This window comes from Calcarisporiella thermophila (assembly GCF_041956535.1).
Source record: "Calcarisporiella thermophila strain CBS 279.70 unplaced genomic scaffold VTP21scaffold_25, whole genome shotgun sequence".
Taxonomy (NCBI): Eukaryota; Fungi; Calcarisporiellomycota; class Calcarisporiellomycetes; order Calcarisporiellales; family Calcarisporiellaceae; genus Calcarisporiella; species Calcarisporiella thermophila.
In genome coordinates this window covers 437,653-454,495 of record NW_027192215.1, presented here as the reverse complement: position 1 = coordinate 454,495, position 16,843 = coordinate 437,653, and the positions used below count along the sequence as shown (strand labels likewise).

At 41.5% G+C, this 16,843-nt stretch overlaps 7 protein-coding genes and 1 non-coding gene across 8 annotated transcripts; 4 read left to right on the top strand and 4 right to left on the bottom strand.

The window, feature by feature from the left end:
- Positions 1–442: 442 nt before the first annotated feature.
- VTP21DRAFT_6175 (uncharacterized protein) lies at positions 443–1,132 on the top strand (the record flags this gene model as incomplete). The annotated part of the gene is made up of 2 exons (XM_069396777.1): positions 443–914; positions 987–1,132. The coding sequence occupies 2 exons, from the start codon at positions 443–445 to the stop codon at positions 1,130–1,132; spliced, it is 618 nt and encodes a 205-aa protein (XP_069247444.1).
- A 38-nt stretch (positions 1,133–1,170) lies between these two features.
- VTP21DRAFT_6174 (uncharacterized protein) lies at positions 1,171–2,048 on the top strand (the record flags this gene model as incomplete). Its single annotated transcript, XM_069396776.1, has 3 exons — positions 1,171–1,482; positions 1,575–1,674; positions 1,747–2,048. The coding sequence occupies 3 exons, from the start codon at positions 1,171–1,173 to the stop codon at positions 2,046–2,048; spliced, it is 714 nt and encodes a 237-aa protein (XP_069247443.1).
- Positions 2,049–3,201: 1,153 nt separating this feature from the next.
- VTP21DRAFT_6173 (uncharacterized protein) lies at positions 3,202–4,682 on the bottom strand (the record flags this gene model as incomplete). The annotated part of the gene is made up of 2 exons (XM_069396775.1): positions 3,202–3,420; positions 3,486–4,682. The coding sequence occupies 2 exons, from the start codon at positions 4,680–4,682 to the stop codon at positions 3,202–3,204; spliced, it is 1,416 nt and encodes a 471-aa protein (XP_069247442.1).
- Positions 4,683–5,533: 851 nt separating this feature from the next.
- VTP21DRAFT_6172 (uncharacterized protein) lies at positions 5,534–6,596 on the bottom strand (the record flags this gene model as incomplete). The annotated part of the gene is made up of 2 exons (XM_069396774.1): positions 5,534–5,814; positions 5,876–6,596. 2 exons carry the CDS (start codon positions 6,594–6,596, stop codon positions 5,534–5,536), a joined length of 1,002 nt encoding a protein of 333 aa, XP_069247441.1.
- A 1,056-nt stretch (positions 6,597–7,652) lies between these two features.
- VTP21DRAFT_6171 (uncharacterized protein) lies at positions 7,653–8,494 on the bottom strand (the record flags this gene model as incomplete). Its single annotated transcript, XM_069396773.1, has 2 exons — positions 7,653–8,182; positions 8,260–8,494. 2 exons carry the CDS (start codon positions 8,492–8,494, stop codon positions 7,653–7,655), a joined length of 765 nt encoding a protein of 254 aa, XP_069247440.1.
- Positions 8,495–8,901: 407 nt separating this feature from the next.
- Positions 8,902–11,102, top strand: VTP21DRAFT_6170 (uncharacterized protein; the record flags this gene model as incomplete). The annotated part of the gene is made up of 4 exons (XM_069396772.1): positions 8,902–8,956; positions 9,020–9,782; positions 9,843–10,432; positions 10,498–11,102. 4 exons carry the CDS (start codon positions 8,902–8,904, stop codon positions 11,100–11,102), a joined length of 2,013 nt encoding a protein of 670 aa, XP_069247439.1.
- A 2,280-nt stretch (positions 11,103–13,382) lies between these two features.
- Positions 13,383–16,493, top strand: VTP21DRAFT_6169 (uncharacterized protein; the record flags this gene model as incomplete). The annotated part of the gene is made up of 14 exons (XM_069396770.1): positions 13,383–13,415; positions 13,489–13,830; positions 13,900–14,011; positions 14,087–14,193; positions 14,267–14,347; positions 14,415–14,460; positions 14,522–14,642; positions 14,716–14,801; positions 14,869–14,960; positions 15,058–15,138; positions 15,206–15,589; positions 15,676–15,787; positions 15,853–16,243; positions 16,316–16,493. 14 exons carry the CDS (start codon positions 13,383–13,385, stop codon positions 16,491–16,493), a joined length of 2,166 nt encoding a protein of 721 aa, XP_069247438.1.
- Positions 16,494–16,755: 262 nt separating this feature from the next.
- On the bottom strand, positions 16,756–16,827 carry VTP21DRAFT_t263. Its single transcript has one exon. It is a non-coding gene; the product is annotated as a tRNA-Cys (tRNA).
- Between the last annotated feature and the right edge of the window lie 16 nt (positions 16,828–16,843).

Below are 16,843 nucleotides of genomic sequence, written 5' to 3'. Positions count from 1 at the left end.
GGAATTGCATCTATTTTTCGTACCTCTCCTAAAGAGTTTTCAGTGTTGAAAATTTCATTGTCCGAAATAATTTAAAGATGTTCATGTATGGGTAACGCACCACTGAATGTTTAAATAAAATAAACGCCGCGAGAACTTTTCTTAAAAATAATTCAAATTCTGATGAGATCTTTCTTGAGACATACAGGTGCTCTACTTCAACAATAGATGGGAATACAGAATGACAAATGAGTGAACAGCTTTGGTGGCCTGAAATCGTATAACCGTTTAAGCTTATGCAAATGATATAAAGTTTGCTCAGAATATTGGGAAAGATCTGGCTATTTTAATTTAAATCGACGAATTTTCTCCACCTACATTTCCTCCACTTTTTTTTTCCACTTCTCCCTTTTTAACTACATACTCACCAGCCCTTATTTCTATATATCCAATCTTTTACCCGATGACCCCAACTTTCCTCCGACGTATTACTTTTGCCCTGATTGTTTTTGTATGGGCCGTTCTCCAGGTGAATGCTGCGCAACATCGACAGAGGGGTGGCAACCGACAACCTGACCGCAAAGTCTCTTCCTCTCAAGATTCTGACCACGATACTCTAATCCAAGCAGCCAAAGAAGATGCCCAAAAATTCAAGAACGTTAAGCGATTTAGTCTTGAGCACGTCGATAAGCTCAAAGATTTCTATGAAAAGTATGCTAGTTTGCATAACGGGACGGTGAGCAACAAGGATGCTTCAGACAATTTGCGCCAGTGTCCAGTCGACATCCCCCCCGTAACGTGTAACCCTAAACCAGGTGATTTGGATGATGGCATATCGGATAAGGATCGGGATGTTCGTCGACTGCGTCCTCAAGATATTGGTGCCATTCTAGCTTTCGGAGATAGTATCACGGCTGGTTTTGCCATGAGTAGTGGTGAGTATCCTTAATTTAGTTCAATTCGAATTTCGCGTCTTCGGTCACCGTTCTCACCGAACAATTTGCTAGCCCATTTCCCTATCATCCAAATCTTGGAAGAGAGAGGAAAGGTGTTCAGCATTGGGGGAGATTCCGGTCAGCTTACTCTCCCTAATATCCTTCGACTCTACAACCCTAAGTTAACAGGCGTGTCTACGGGTGAGAATATTTGCTAGGTTACGCTTCGGCTTCCAGAGCTCCTACCTATTAATCGATGGTGTATCTTACCAAAAAAGGTGTCACCCTTCCACGTGCTGAGGGGAGCGAGCTTAATTCCGCCATCTCTGGAGCTACGTCCCACACCCTGAATAAGGAAATCGATCGCACCGTCGCTCTGCTCAACGGAGGAGAGTACAAGTCCATCAAGGACCAGTGGAAAATGGTCACCCTACTTATCGGCCCAAACGACGTGTGTGGCGATGGAGTCACCAGCCCTACCGAATTTGGCAAAAATGTCCGTGCCGCAGTTGAGCGTATTCGCACCGAGATTGGGAAAGCATTCGTCAGCCTCGTGGGCGTGCTCGATGTAAGTGCCATCACAGCCGTTTTGCCCTAGTACAATGGTTGCATTCTACATTTGATCTTCTTTTACCAACGTGTGTCTTTTACCTCATTTAGGTCACTCAAGTTCACACTGCGGCTCAATCGGATCTTTATTGCACTATCATTATGAGCTCGTCGGCGATATGTCCTAATGCTGCTCCCAGTAAAGCTCCAGGTGTGTGCCCATTTCTCACGCTCAAGGAATGGTCATTTTAACACAGTCTTTTCTCTTGATCATTCGCCTTAGCCACTAGGAAGTACCTGGCCGAGTACAATGCACAACTTGCTCAGATCGCCGACGATTATCAGTCCAAAAACTATTCCGATTTTTACGTGAGCGCACAACCTGCATTTGAAAAGGCCGTTTTTGATACATATGGGCAGGGCTTTCTAAGTGGTTTGGATTGCTTCCATCCCAACGTGTGCGCTAACAAAGCATTCACCGTGGGTCTCTGGAACAATCTCTTTGAGCCAAAAGGTAAAAAGAAAACTTTGGTTCCTGAGAATGCGGCCATCTTTTGCCCCAAAAAGGGCGACTACTTCCAGTGATTTAACCCGAGCTATCCGCCAATAATAAAGCATTGGACTCTGTTCTGTGTCTATTCAAATATATAGGGCCCCACTTGAAGTTATTTTCAATTATATCGAAAAATTTTTTATGTCGTCGCTATGCTGAAGATAGAATTCATATCTTCGTTTAAACTGTCCCTTGAGCTCCAAAAGATTTGAGCGGCGGGTGAAATTCAAATTACGAACAAAACTCATTGTCAGTATATTGTCCATTCCTACTGTATTCCGCACAGTCCATGTTGCCCCTATTTTAGCCTTCATTCTTGTCCATGACTAAATAGTTGAGAGCTTTCGAACATTCATATGGTTATTTTTATTTTGTTTTAGGCCAGGCTTTATTATATTTGTAATTGTAGAATGAATCTTGATCCATTCCAGTAGTGAACTTAGAGGGATTGTCAATACCACAGAATACTTTTTTAATTGTATATTTTTATAAAGAATGAAGGATAACTAAGTTCAATTATATTCTTATTTAATTAACAACTTCAATCGGTAGCATTTACCCATTGATAATACTAGAATAAATTGGATAGACGTCTTTGTTATTGCACTTATAGGGTAGAAAAATAGAATAATCATTCACTGCCTGAACGGGACTTTATTAGGCATTTTATGGGTGAAGTTTTGAGCAACTGTGAAGCCAATTTATTAAAGCAAGAGACAAAGGACCCTGTGCTTCCATCTTCAAAGCTCTTTAGTTTCCTATGTCACGGGTTTAGTGTAGATTATCCCATTAGTGACCTGAAATTAGCTTTGTGATAAGGGTAGAGATATCATAGATCCTAAATCATCACTGATTCTCAGCAGAGGGTTTGATCCTATCAAGACATGGAGAGTGACCGTATAGACTTTTATGAGAAAACAAAAAGGGTGCATTAATATTGAATATTCAAATTTACTTACCAAAATGATTGCGTTGCTCAAAGCATATTTTAAGCTTTTAAAGAATTAATTGTTATTAGAAGACATAAATAGGGAGATGGAGTGTAATGAACAGGTTGAGTCATAGCAAAGTGCTGGTGAAAATATGGCTGAGGCGTAGCAGATCAGGGATTTAATTAGGAGAATTTAAGGCTAGACAATGACATCCTCTAACGGTAGATGTGGATGATATCCAACTACCCGGACATCATGTTTCAGAAGATGAGTGCGAATTGAAGAATATATGAATAAAGGCAAGAATTTCCTTACAGAAGACGCATCCGTTGATAGCTGCGAGAGCTCGTTGTGTGGTGGTCCGCTCCAACATCAGTTCAAGCAGTAAGGTCTGGGCGTAAGGGCAATCGGGGTCGATTAAAAACGGATATTTTCTGTATAGGCTGGGGTCAATAAGATAGGACTGGGGAAGCTATCAAGTGGTAGGAGGCAGATGGCCATTAGTGTTGAAGAGAGTACCCTAACGAGCATACTTACAAGTGGATCCCCGCGACATGCTATCCTAGTATACAAGTCACAGAAAAACTCGGTGGTGTCATAGTGCCCAATATTGATTATCAGGCGATCTCTCCAATAGGCACTGGGAATTAAATCGATGCGTTCATCATGCGCAACATTTAACTGCAGGTTCGAGGGCTCCAAACCCGGCCAACCCTCAGACTTATAGCATTGCCAGAGGAACAGTGCAGCTTCGTCAATACTCATTCCTTTTTGAAAGTATCGGAGTTCTCTATTATGCCAAGAACAAGCCCTAGGCTTTCCTGGGGGGTCTGGCAATTCCTCCGTGATTTCGAGTTTTATATCGTGAGGAGAAGTATGAGAAACCAAGTGCTCTGTGGCTGAAACCTCCATTGTGAAGGCATGGTCTGACTCGGAGGGATCTGGACTCATGCCGGCGGGATCCAGGAAATTCAAAGGAGAGAGCGAAAGCTCTGGTTCGAGAGAACTCCGTTGTGTATATTCATCTGGGGAGAAATTTCCAGCTGCAAATAATGAATGCTGGTTTTCTTCTGGCTGCGAAACTGTGCCCATTCTGTCATCGATGCGATGGACATTTCCCTCTTCCTCACTCTGTGCATTTACACGCGGCTGAGTATCTCTGGTGTGCTTTGCACAACTATTTTGCTCAGGACCCGTGGATCCAGATGCCATATAGATAAATTCATAAGGATGGAGGATGTACTGAATGTTCTCGGAGGACAAATTGGCATGGGCGAGCAATTGCGACGGGAGGGTAGGGGTGTTTTTCACCCATTGTGAAAATAGCTCATCCACCTCTGAAATTGGAACATTATGCTGGGTTAACACGGAATTGAAAGCCTCAACCACCTGTCGTAGATAGAGGCTCTGCATCTTTAAATCGTATACTGTGTTCCTGAGATACAGAATAATGCACTCCTGCATCCGGTTCCGCTCCTCCAGATCTTGCAGCCGGCGTTGATTGTCTTCCATATTCATTTTAGAGGCATGCTTGTGAATTTTACGGTATTGTATAGTTCGAGGGCTAGGCTTCCGGCCGCGTTTCTTTTTCGGAGGAGATGCATTTGGATCGAGGGAGAGATTGGCATGATAGGTGTCATAAAGGGGCTTTTCATCGATAAAAACAACAGGAACAAATCCCGATTCATCGGTTGTCGATGATTTCTTTATTGCGGCTCGCCTGGAATTAGTCATAGTGTCTTTGCTTTTAAAACGCATATATTTGAAGTTCTTTTCTAGACCCAGCTTTTATCCAACAGAAAGTTGAGCCACGCTCGCCAAGCAGAAATCTTGTGACGTAACGAAATATCCCAATTTGCCAGACGTTGTCAGAGCTTGGAGACTATATGCCTAAATACAACAAATTTCGAGCAATACGGGATTTACAATTTGGTCTGAGCCAAAAACCCTTGTCTCGAACACTGTCTTAATTATACTGGGGGAGTTAAAGAATATTCCATTTTCTACCTGAGGGTGTCAACTTTAATGTGGATTGTGTAAGCAAAAATGCAAACATACTTGTCATCCTCTTGGACTCGTTCTTGACCCAGTAGCTATACGATTCGGACGTGCTTAGAAGCCGGAAAACACACTCTCGCTAAGCCAGACGCTCATTGATAACCAACTCACAGCCGAATGAATTAGACGATCATTGCGGAAGGCGATGGCAGAGAGCAGGCCCATATTGAAAAGGTCCACGAGAAGGTATTATGCACCCCGGCAAATAAATTGACACCTGCGACGGGCGTATGGCTGCACGGTTCCCTCCCCCCCACTTTTCTGCACTCCTGGCTTAGCAGCTTTTCATTATTGTGTTTTGGTTTTTAATTTAACTTTTTGGATTCCGCAGCCTAAGGCGCTGGGACTCGTATTTTCCACTGGAAATTTCGCTCTTTATTAGGAAGAAAACCAACTCGGGACTGAGGAATTGTCCAGCCCAAATTTTCGCTCAGGGCCGACTCTAGCTCCAAACATGCCCTCTCTCCTTTCTACATTTATGCCTGTATTAGAAGCCCAAACACAAGAAAATCGTGCTTTCCAATCGTTTAAACTCGATGTGGGATCTCCTCATCCCTCATCAGGCGAGTATAGTCTAGGGGAATATCACTCTGGTGGGAGCCGCGACTTATACATTCGTGACATGGGAAGTCATTGGAGGAGTTTGTCCCATTCGCATTATCCAACCTATGCGATTTGGAATAGTTCTTTGTGGAGGGAATGGAAAAGCATGAGGATTCTCCATGTTGGTCTGTATTGATTGGAGTAGTATGCGTCTCGAACTCCGCAGCTGATACTAGGTCATAGACTACCACCGAGAAGAGTGTACCTAGCCATGAAAACAGTCAGCAATGCAGAAAAGCTATGATCGGGTAATGTTTGCTTTTTACTGTATCCCTGATATGGAATGACCAAATAGGCATCTTCCCCTCCACGTGTTCCAAATGACAGTAAGTCAAGTATTATGATAAGCGTTGAAGCAAAGACAGCAACTAAGATCCAAGAGAGTAATCTTCGCGTCATAGCGGGATTCCTTATCATACCGGTTGCCATGGGTACAGCTCGCTTTAACTTAAGCCATGCTAGAACAGTTCCTATTACCGCAAGAACATTTATGGCTATATCCGCTAGGGGCAACCCGATAAATGAACGATGGACAAATATCCCTAAGCAGAGGCCTTGCCGAATCACCAGCGCAGGATCCAGCCCTCTCAAAGCAATGCCAATACAAATGGCTTTAGCTACGAGAACGAATGTCCCGGAAAGTAGCAAAAATAGACGAGAATGACTATGAGAGGCGAATATAGTGCCACCAACGCACCCCAGAATTAGCGACTGTGGAAAAAAGGAGAGAAGCATGGCCGATATATAGCGTAAAATAGGCTGCCAACTACACGCAACCTCGAACACGAGATGATGCACGAATCCGACGATACTAGCAACGATGCCTAGACTGAGCACTACAAGGCCCGAAATGTAAAGGATTCGCCACTTGTCTATGTACAGATAATAAGCCGTTTTCAAGATGCTCAAGGTGAACAAGGAGATGGTGGCAATCAGGACATAGATATCAGCGTTAAGCTGGTACATGAAAGCTGCCTCCAGCTGCATCTTTGCTCGGTAAAAGAGTGGGAGGGTGGAAAGAGCGAAGAGAGGTGAGCAGAGTACACTAAGGCGATGGGATATAGAACAAGTGAAGAAAGCACAGTTTACCTTATGCGCCTATTACGCTGTGTTCGGTGTGGTTCCCGAATCTTGTATATGTATATCGTACTAACTGATTTAAAACCATGTTTTTTAGGTTAGCCCGCTCTTAGCTCGCTCCACCACGCTTAACCTTGGATTTCTGAGAAACCGAAGTTGGGTTTTGACTTGTTGTCTTGTTCCAAGTAAATACAATGGCCGCGGTTATCCAAGAGCTTACTTCGAGCTTAAACTTAATCAAGTTCAGTGTAACAAAAGCTAAACTTCATAATAACTTTTCGATAGACCGGAAGTGTTTTGTCAGTATGCATAGACGAGAGTTATCACTCCTAATTCGATTCTGAAGTTAAATAAAATCAACTCTATACTCTTCGGCCGATAGATTTCACTCCTTTTTTGATATACCTGCACTTGGAGAGTATACAATTTTTAGTCGGCTTGAAGTTAATACTGTATATTGATAGTCCGTGTGCTCGAAATCCGTGGTATCTGCACTATTTCTTTATTAGTAAAAGCCTTATTCCATATAAATTCCCATTCTAGTCATGAGGAGTCTGGGATATATGTGCTCGAGAAGGTACAAAAGAGCTCGTCTGTGCGCACTTACTCATATGATTATGCTGTACTTTTCATCCTCCCCTCGGCGAACTCTTTTGGTATCGATAAGCATATTTCGACCAAGCCACGAGATTGGAGAGATAGGTTACACGCAATAAAATAAAAATCACATCGATGTAGCCCCGAAGATGCTAGAAATTAGGGTTACAAGCACTTCTCTTCTACATACAGACGTTTAACTTAATTAGGAGAATGGATAGATTTATTTGTATTTTGAACAGGAGATTCCATATTGGGGGTAAACGTGGGAGCATTAACGAAAGGTAGTAGAACGTGCTGTGCTAGACCCTGTGCTACCTTTGGGTTCCATGGATCTACTAAGTTGGATGCGTACGAGGTTCGAGGCTAGGCAAGCTTCAAAATAACAAGTTGAGAGAGATGAATGAATTCCATCCTAAGGTTTGATGTTAATGCGGTGAACTTACTAGCCACGAGATGAAGGATGGTGATAATGGGCCTCGAGATGAAATAATAGATAATCAGTGAGGTGGCCACATCTGTAATCGAAATGGCAAGGAAATATAGGATGCCTTCGCGGAGCAACCGATTCACAAGTTTGTTTTGCAGGTTGCGAGTATGTTGCCAGAGTGGTATAATAAAGAGTAGGGTGAAGAAAGCATACTTGGAAACATCAGCTGCCACAGTATAAGCGAGGGGATTCCCTTCATATCTTGGGTAACAGCTCTTGTAAGGAGAGGTGATGGGGGTTAGAGCTAAGTAACGATGGATATAGGCGGCAAGAGTAAGCAGCTCGAATACTATGTCTGCCGCCAGGACAAGTCGGCAGCGTAGGGGATGGATGGCCATGGCTTTACGTACTAGAATGATGCCCGAGCACAGATTTATTAAGTAGAACACTATGACCACAAGTGGTCCTTGAAGAGAGAGGAAAAAAAAGGATCTCATTCAATTCGGGCGTTAAGAAATGGAGATAAGTTTTCTCTATACAAACCGATGTATTTACAATCGGCAACTATGCCAAAATACGCCATCATTACACTGAAGCAGTGCATACTTGTAAAAACGGCCATGAGCAGACACATTATGGTCAGGAACGTCCGTTTCTTAAACAAGAGAAGGACTGAGAGATAGAGGTTACGGAAGAGAAAAGTCCCGAGAATGCCGTAGAGAAGCACAGACCAAGCTTGCTGGTAATAAAAATCTATGTCAAGCACAAATACATCCATTTTTTCGAGTTGGGGTAAGGCAGTGAACGAGCGTTAAGGAGTAAAGATAAACAATCAATCCATGAGCTGGTAGATTTTGCCTAGGACCGGGTATGAAAGCTACTAAGGTTTACCTGCAGAATAGTCTCACTGAAAGTTCACACTTTGTTTGATTCAACTAAACTTTCTCACCAATTAACTTTCTTGCGCAAAGTACAACCTTAGAGAATACTCCGCTTGTTCTACTTAAATTCACGCAAAACATACTTATTCTCGGAAAGAATTGCATTTTTTTTTCTTTTTGACCTACACTATTCCTTCTTCCCTCCTCTCCATCCCTTCGCCATTTTTCCTCCTTTACCTCTTTATTATTTTCCTTGCCTCATTCATTTCTCTTCTTCTATCTCTCCACCGCATTTTCCTCAGCAATGCGCCTCAAACTTATTAGTTTTGCCTTAGTTTCACTGGGCATTCTTTGCTCCGGTTAGTTCTATTAATGTATGGTTGGGAGCAAAGCGACTAATAGTTATTGTGTTGATCAAATAGAGGCATACAACCCAGCAGGGATCGAAAACTATGATCTCCGAGGGATAAGCATTGAGACACCTACCTCAAAAGTGAGGCTGCGTTATGGTCGCTATACAAACATCCACATCAAGTACTACAAACATTATGATGACAGCATCACGTTCGAGTTTGCCCCTTGCGACTCAACTAACCGTACCGTTCATTCAATACTCGGGACGGTGGAGATCCCTTCCGAGGAGCCCCCAACCAAGTTCAGTTGGCTTGTCCCAGAGCACCCTGTAAGTGATAGCGCACAGTGTATCCAGATATGGAACGAGGAGAACGAGCTAATCACCCAAAGTGAGCCATTAACCCTGTCGCAACCCATTGTCAAACGTTCTGGAGAAGGGCGCCATTTTATTGTTGCCCAACATCTCGAAAAACGAGATCATTTTAAGGCAGCAGAAGATCACAAAAAGAAACGCGTCGGGATCGTGGGAGCAGGAATGGCTGGTCTCTACGCAGGCTTTCTCCTAGAAAGCGTCGGCCTCCCCTATGAAATCCTGGAAGCTTCAGACCGCATTGGAGGTAGGGTTTGGACTCATTACTTTGATAATGATAAGACCCAGTTTGCGGAACTAGGCCCAATGCGTATCCCTTATCTTATGAAGAAAGGAGAAAAAAAAATAGTCGTTCCCGAGCATCAGTTGGTGTACATGCTCTCTGATAAACTCAACCAACTGCACCACAATAAAACACAATTCCGCATTGAATTCTTCCCCTTCCTAACCCCTAACGCCAAGTAGGATCATGAACTTTGATTTTCTAAAAGGGGCTTCCCTAACTTGTTCCTTTTCTATAGCAATTTCCACTACTTTTATGGGGCTCGAAGGAGCGATGGGCTTCCGCCCACCAACGCTGATTTTGGAAAAGACCCCTCTCTCGTGGATGCTCCCAAGGTGCTTCTTCGTGAAGGACCTGTAAATGCCATTTTTGGCAAACTTTTTGCACCCCTGTGGAAGGAGCTCGAGGATGACTTTATTGCAGGGAGGGAGAAGCTAATTAAAATGGGCGTCAATGACTATTCCGTTACCAGCTACCTCAAGCAGAAAATGGGATTGCCATGGGATGTCATTGACTACTTTGAGGCCATGAATCGTCCTACCGCGTACAACCAACCAGATATGCTCGACACCACTCTAGAGACTTTCACCTTCGGGGTGTCAGATTGGCGCGCAATCAAGTATGGATCGGAGCGTCTACCCAAGGCGATACTTCCGTTTGTTCGCAAGAACTTACGCACAGGTATGAAGATCAGCAAAATTAGTCTTCCAAACGGTAAAGTACAGCTCTCATACAAAAAGAAGGCGGGTGGAAAATACTACGATAAGACCTACGATTATGCGATCATTACCGCGCCATTTTCTCTTGTGCGAACATGGAAGCTCCCTAGTAAGTTGCTTGCGCTATGTTCTGGGAGCGAATTGAAATTGAATCAGTATTCTATTTCTCCTCAGGGTTTTCGTGGTGGAAGTATCGCGCTATATATAGCTTGGCTTATCAAAACGCGTGCAAGGTTTTCGCCCAGTTTGATAAACGGTTTTGGGAGCAGGACAAACGTAACCCGATCCACGGTGGATGCTCTCGCACAGATCTACTTCCCAAGATGGTATGCTATCCATCGTTCGATCTCGATGGTGATGGCCGCGGAGTCTTATTGGCCTCCTATTCAGTTTCGGAAGATGCCGCACGCATTCTCTCGCTGCCCGACGATGATTTGATCGAAGGAGTCCTCGACGGTATTGCGGCAATGCATGGTGATATTGTCTATAAAAGCTTCACAGGTAATTGGATTCGGCACTGCTTTGGGGCTAATCCTCTCTCTTCTGGCGCTTTTGCCTTATACAACCCCGGCCAACATCAGCTCTTCCTTAAATCCATTATGGAGATGGAGAACAATATTGCTTTCGCTGGCGAACATACTGATTATAAGCACGGATGGATATCGTCCGCTCTCAATTCCGCTGCCCGCTCGGTTGTGCAAGTGCTGGTTGAAATGGGCCATGTTGATGAGGCCAAAAAACTCAAGAAGGACTGGGATCTCTTCTGGGTTGATATATAGATAAAACTTTAATTAGAAGCCGTTATAAAATTTCTTTAATCGTTTGTTTTCCTTCAATTATCTGATTGCGTTTTGCTCAGAGTCAATATATACCATATGATAATTTCCAAACTCTTTTCGACCATTTGCAAGTATCGGATATATGTGACCTTTTATCACTAGTCCATATTGGAAGGATTTTTTTCTCATATAAGGCCTAATGTTTTTGTCGCGGGAGATATTTCCAAAGTTCAGTTGATAGAATCAGCTAAAACTAATTAGTAGGTATACAATTTGTCTCGAATAGGATAAAGCTCGGAGACCAAGCTATATTCGAAAATGACCTCTACTTCAAGGATCAATGGAGTAGGAAATTGAGTTACTCAACTGATTATAATTTTTACCAAACACCCTGTTGATCGATGTTGGACAAACATAAAATTTGAAGAAAACTTCGATAAATGTTGTATTTCATCTTACAATCATACAATCACACACTGACACTTTGTTAACATCAATCATATTCAAAAAACAGTCAGGACATGTAAAGAAGACTTGTTCAAATTTTCCAAAATGGAAACACCCCCAAGTCACATTCATAGTGAAGATAGTATCGAGACTGCTGAAACAAATGCATTTGAATTAATGATGCAATGATCTGAAGGGATCAGAGATTTGGAGGCAAACGGTATTGAACATAGGCAGGTTTTTATTTTATCAAGCAATCCACTCAGAAAATTTCGGAGGCACAATTGTATGATTCAAAAAGCCGCATCAGATTGCTCCTATGGAAAAATTATTGGGGAGATTCTATGGGTTTTGGATTTATGGTTGCTTTTCATTAGAATGAAGGCTTACAATGTAAGAGAGCCCGCAGTGTCATTCCATGAGCTTGATATTCTGGGACAAATTTATAAGAGTTTTCGAAAACACTTGGTATAACACCCTCTAGCTAACTAGAGAAAAGATTGAAAATCTCAGCCAACTTCGATCAGTTATTGTGAGTGCTGGAAAGAGAGAGAAAGAAAATTACGAAGAGAGTATGAGGTTTACGATATATTATTCAAGAGATAAAAATTGTATTTGTAGAATAAGAAGCAAGATCTGTTCGTCTTAGACAAGCTATGAATAGATATTTCTGCTACTAAACAACTGTAATTTTCCTTAATTAATACACTTCTCCCTATCTTTACCATATTTAACCATGTTTAACTATTATATATGTATAAGGTAAACTGCTCTATTACATGATCGTTTAGTACAGAGTTTGTTAAGGATATTGTATTCGCTATTCTTGATGGAAATTTGCAATAAATGAGAGACTCACGGCGGCTCTGAGAAATATTTTAATAATTTGAGCAGATATAATGAGGCTTTTGAATATTTTTTGGTAACTTTCCCTTTTAGCATATCTAACGCTATCATCACATGCGGTTTTCAAATCAACTTTGGTAATTCAGTGTTCAAACAAGTTTCCTGTGGAACGGACGATGATTGTCAATTGTTGAGACATGCTCTTTTTGCGTACTGTCTGCATGACAATCAAGTAACCCAGTTTACTTGCATCCAAAACACCCGTCTTCCTAAGGCGCATATGGAGAAATTGAAATGCATGTTGCACTAATATTTTTTTTATAATATTTTGCACAGTTCTTTAGGTGATTGTTTTTTAAGAAGGCTTTGAATAATTTTAGTGTCTAGAGTGGATTACCCCTCCTCTGGCTAATTTTTATCTTTCATCAATATACTCAGTTATTCTATGTAGTCATTATTAGAAATACAACCACAGAATATGTGAAAAATTAGTTTATTTAATATGTATCAGCTAATATCTTGCAACCATTTCCATATTTAAATCCATTTTATGATCCGCTTTATTACATTCCTCTCAACCCTAGATTATAGAGTTATTTGAATGAACAAAGTCTAACTTTGAAAACGATCGTTTCACACACACAATCTTCTGTTAAATAATTGATATACCTATTTAATAAGGTTTGGTATGGATTCAAGTCGCATCAGGGAATCGGCCGTTATTTCCACCCTTAAGTTGGATTCTCAGAGGGGATAAACAAATTTTGACTCCGACCTGTGAAGTGTGCAAAGCCATCTTAAAGAGTATACTATAATATGGGGAATTGAGTATGGCTTAGCAAAAGAATTTAAGCTAAAAGTTGGAGAGTTTGTAGAATTATACCGTTCCTAAATAGATTTGTATAATTGGCACTTTGGATATCCTTGTTTTGATCTTGAGTTCAAAAATTAGGTGTATCATCGAATACATTAAGGTGAACTGCAAACATGATTTCCAATCTTGTAAAGAGTTATTTAAAAGTAGGTTGAACTATAATACAATGCTACGTGAACCCATTTTAATTTAACGATAAACTTACAAATTCTACATTAGCCCTATAAATTCAGCCCAATATCATTGCGCTATAGATATCTGCACACTTATCCAGGATTTCATTACGCCAGCGAAGTTAAGCAGGCTTTGCGCAATGGTGATCCTGTAGTAGCCTTGGAATCTACGATAATAAGTCATGGCATGCCATACCCACAAAATCTCGAGACCGCGTTGGAAGTGGAGAATATTGTTAGGAGCCAAGGCTGTATCCCGGCCACAATTGCATTTTTAGATGGACAGCCTCACATTGGACTTGGTGAAGCTGAAATGGAGATATTAGCTTCTGAAGGTCATAAAGCCATAAAGTCATCTCGACGAGATATTGCCTATGTTATGTCACAGGTATGCGATGCTGATTTATGTACAAAATGTAGAAGTCGAATGAGGAATATAACACCATTTTTTGATCAGAAATTGACTGGTGCAACTACCGTCGCTGGTACGATGTTAATGGCCGAGCGTGCTGGAATACGTGTATTTGTAACGGGTGGGATTGGTGGTGTTCATCGCGGAGTAGAACAATGTATCTACCTTAAAATTATTTAATCTCGGCCCTACTGTCAATTTCTACGCGTTTTTACTGACAGTCTATTCTTAGCTATGGACATTAGCGCGGATCTCACCGAGCTCTCTAGGACAGCAGTTGCGGTGGTATGCGCTGGGGCAAAATCTATCCTTGACATTGGAAGGACGTTAGAGTATCTTGTTTGTATTTTTTTATTTCATTATGACACTCAGCAGCGTTCTAATTTAACAATCTCTATCTCTGGCCGAGTAGGAAACGCAAGGTGTTACGGTAATAACCTATGGCGCTACGAAGGACTTTCCGGCATTTTTCACGAGAGTTAGTGGGTATCAGGTAAGTTGTGATTAAAATGGTCAGCTTTCCGTTAAAATCCTATTGAAAATTCGCTGATGCATTCAAGAGTCCTTACAATTTGACCTCTCCGGATGATTGTGCTGCTGTAATCCGTGAGTAAAGACTAAGGAGCGAAGTTAGTTAGGATAATACTTACTTTTTTAACTGTTTTAGAACACAACCTCAATTTGAGGCTTCAAAGTGGCCTGGTCGTGGCAGTACCTATACCAGAAGCACATGCAGCCAATGGCTCTGAAATCCAAAAGGCTATTGAACAAGCAGTTGAGGAAGCAAGGTTGGTTCCAATATGAAAACTAAGTGATTTTTGTGCGGGAATTTGTGGGCTGATATGCCCTTTACTTTGATAGGCAACAAAATATTCGTGGTAAGGAGGAAACGCCTTTCCTTTTGCGGAGGGTTAATGAATTAACACGTGGTGCTTCTCTTGCTGCAAGTACATATTCTTGACAACAAATGATATTAGAAAAAATGCCAAAGCTTAAATATATCAATGGTGGTAGATATCTCACTTGTAAAGAACAACGCCAAAGTCGGAGGGGATATTGCCAAATGCTTGGCAACGCGTCTTCGGCGAGATCCGGTGCCAAACTGGGTGAGTGACGCGAACAAATATGCTTAGTATTGTCGCTAAAAGATAACTCGCCCAGTGACTGGAATATCATTATTTTTACTATAAATTTTTCTCCTAGACCCCACTTATTTCCCGAAATTTCGACAGTGTCCCACAAATTAATACAGTCGCGCCATTAATTGGTTCGAAAAGTAATAAAGTATAGTATAATGAAAAATAATGAAAGTCCAGCTGTAAACATGATATCTTAAAGAAAATCATTCTAGATTATGGTGATAGGAGGTGCAGTTGTAGATATAACTTCCACTTTCCATCCTACTCAGAAAAATCAACCGACGTCTTCGTTTTTCCACACGTCAACCCCTGGAAGCGTTTTACAAAGCATGGGGGGCGTTGGGCGAAATATCGCAGAAGTAGTGTCAAACTTAGTGCCAGCTCAGAATGTGGAACTCATAAGTGCATGTGGGCACGATTCGCTGGGAGAATGGCTGATGTCGAGTCTTCAAAATTCGACAAAGATGAATGCTCGAGGTATACAGTCGATTGTAGGTGGCCGTACTGCTGTATATAATGCAGTGCATTTGCCAGATGGCCAGCTTTTAACGGCCATTGCTGACATGGATGTGTTCGACCACATAGATGTAGGGCAGGTGAGTACACTACATAACGGGCAGGATCATTTTATAAATAACGCACTCAATTATTGTGACTAATGACTCATCTGTGACGACAATAGGTCAAGGAGAAAATACTCCAAAGCAAACCTCAGATAATTTGTTTTGATGGCAATATTACTCCAAAGACTATGGAAACTATCGTCGAAGTAGCATCCAATATATCCGCTAAAGGTTGGTAGAGAAAAAATTGTTAAGCAGATTTGGTTCGAATATAATGACAAATGGAAATCAATTAGTTATATTTGAGCCGACCTCGGTACCTAAATCCATCCGCCCACTTGAAACTCGTCTACCTACTTATGGAGATATATTCCTTGTCTCCCCAAACGAATTTGAGATTATGGCCATGTCACAGCGTACGCAAGAACTGCTGAACGCAAATGACTTAGAAAGGGTCCGTTGGTGGCAAGAGTCCACTCGTATCAGTGATATTCCTGCGGAGACTGAAAGACTGCTAAAGGCGGCGTTGCCTCTCCTTTGTTGGACGCCAAACGTATTATTGAAGATGGGAGCAAAAGGAAGTATTTATATCTATAAAATGAAAGACGACGACTACGCGCATTTTGATTATTTCGCTCCTTTGCGCGTGAATCAACCTATTACAAGTGTAACTGGTGCGGGCGATAGGTACAAAACTGCCGAATATTTTCAATTTTTCAGTTGGCTTAGACCTAATTTCTATATGAACTATTTGAATAGTTTCCTTGCCGCCATTCTAGCTGGTCTCTCTTGGCAACCCAAAGGGCTACTGTACGATGACAGTCAATTATCGAAAGTGATAAAAAAATTGGTTCCAAAAGCCCAGCAAATTGCTGTAAAGGCACTTTTACATCATGGTATACCAAATAATCTAAATTCTCGGGATATTTTAGTTTGAGAATAAATAGGATACAGAGCTGATAAGTTGGAGTTGATTGTGCAAAATGCAAATTATTAAAGTATTTCAAAATGGATCAAATTGGCAAGTCAGCCATTCCAGATATATGCTAAAAAAAATAAGAATATTTTTCATGTTCATTATCGCAAAAATTATATTTAAGCATATATGGCATTAAAAATATATGTTTACAGACTCACCCGAATACAATCTAAAGATTCAAGGTTGACCAGATAGTTAGCAAATTCAAATTAAAATGAAAAGGAGAACTCGGGATTTGAACCCGAAACCTTAAGATCTGCAGTCTCACGCTCTACCGTTGAGCTAGCTCTCCTTTTGTTGTGTGGATG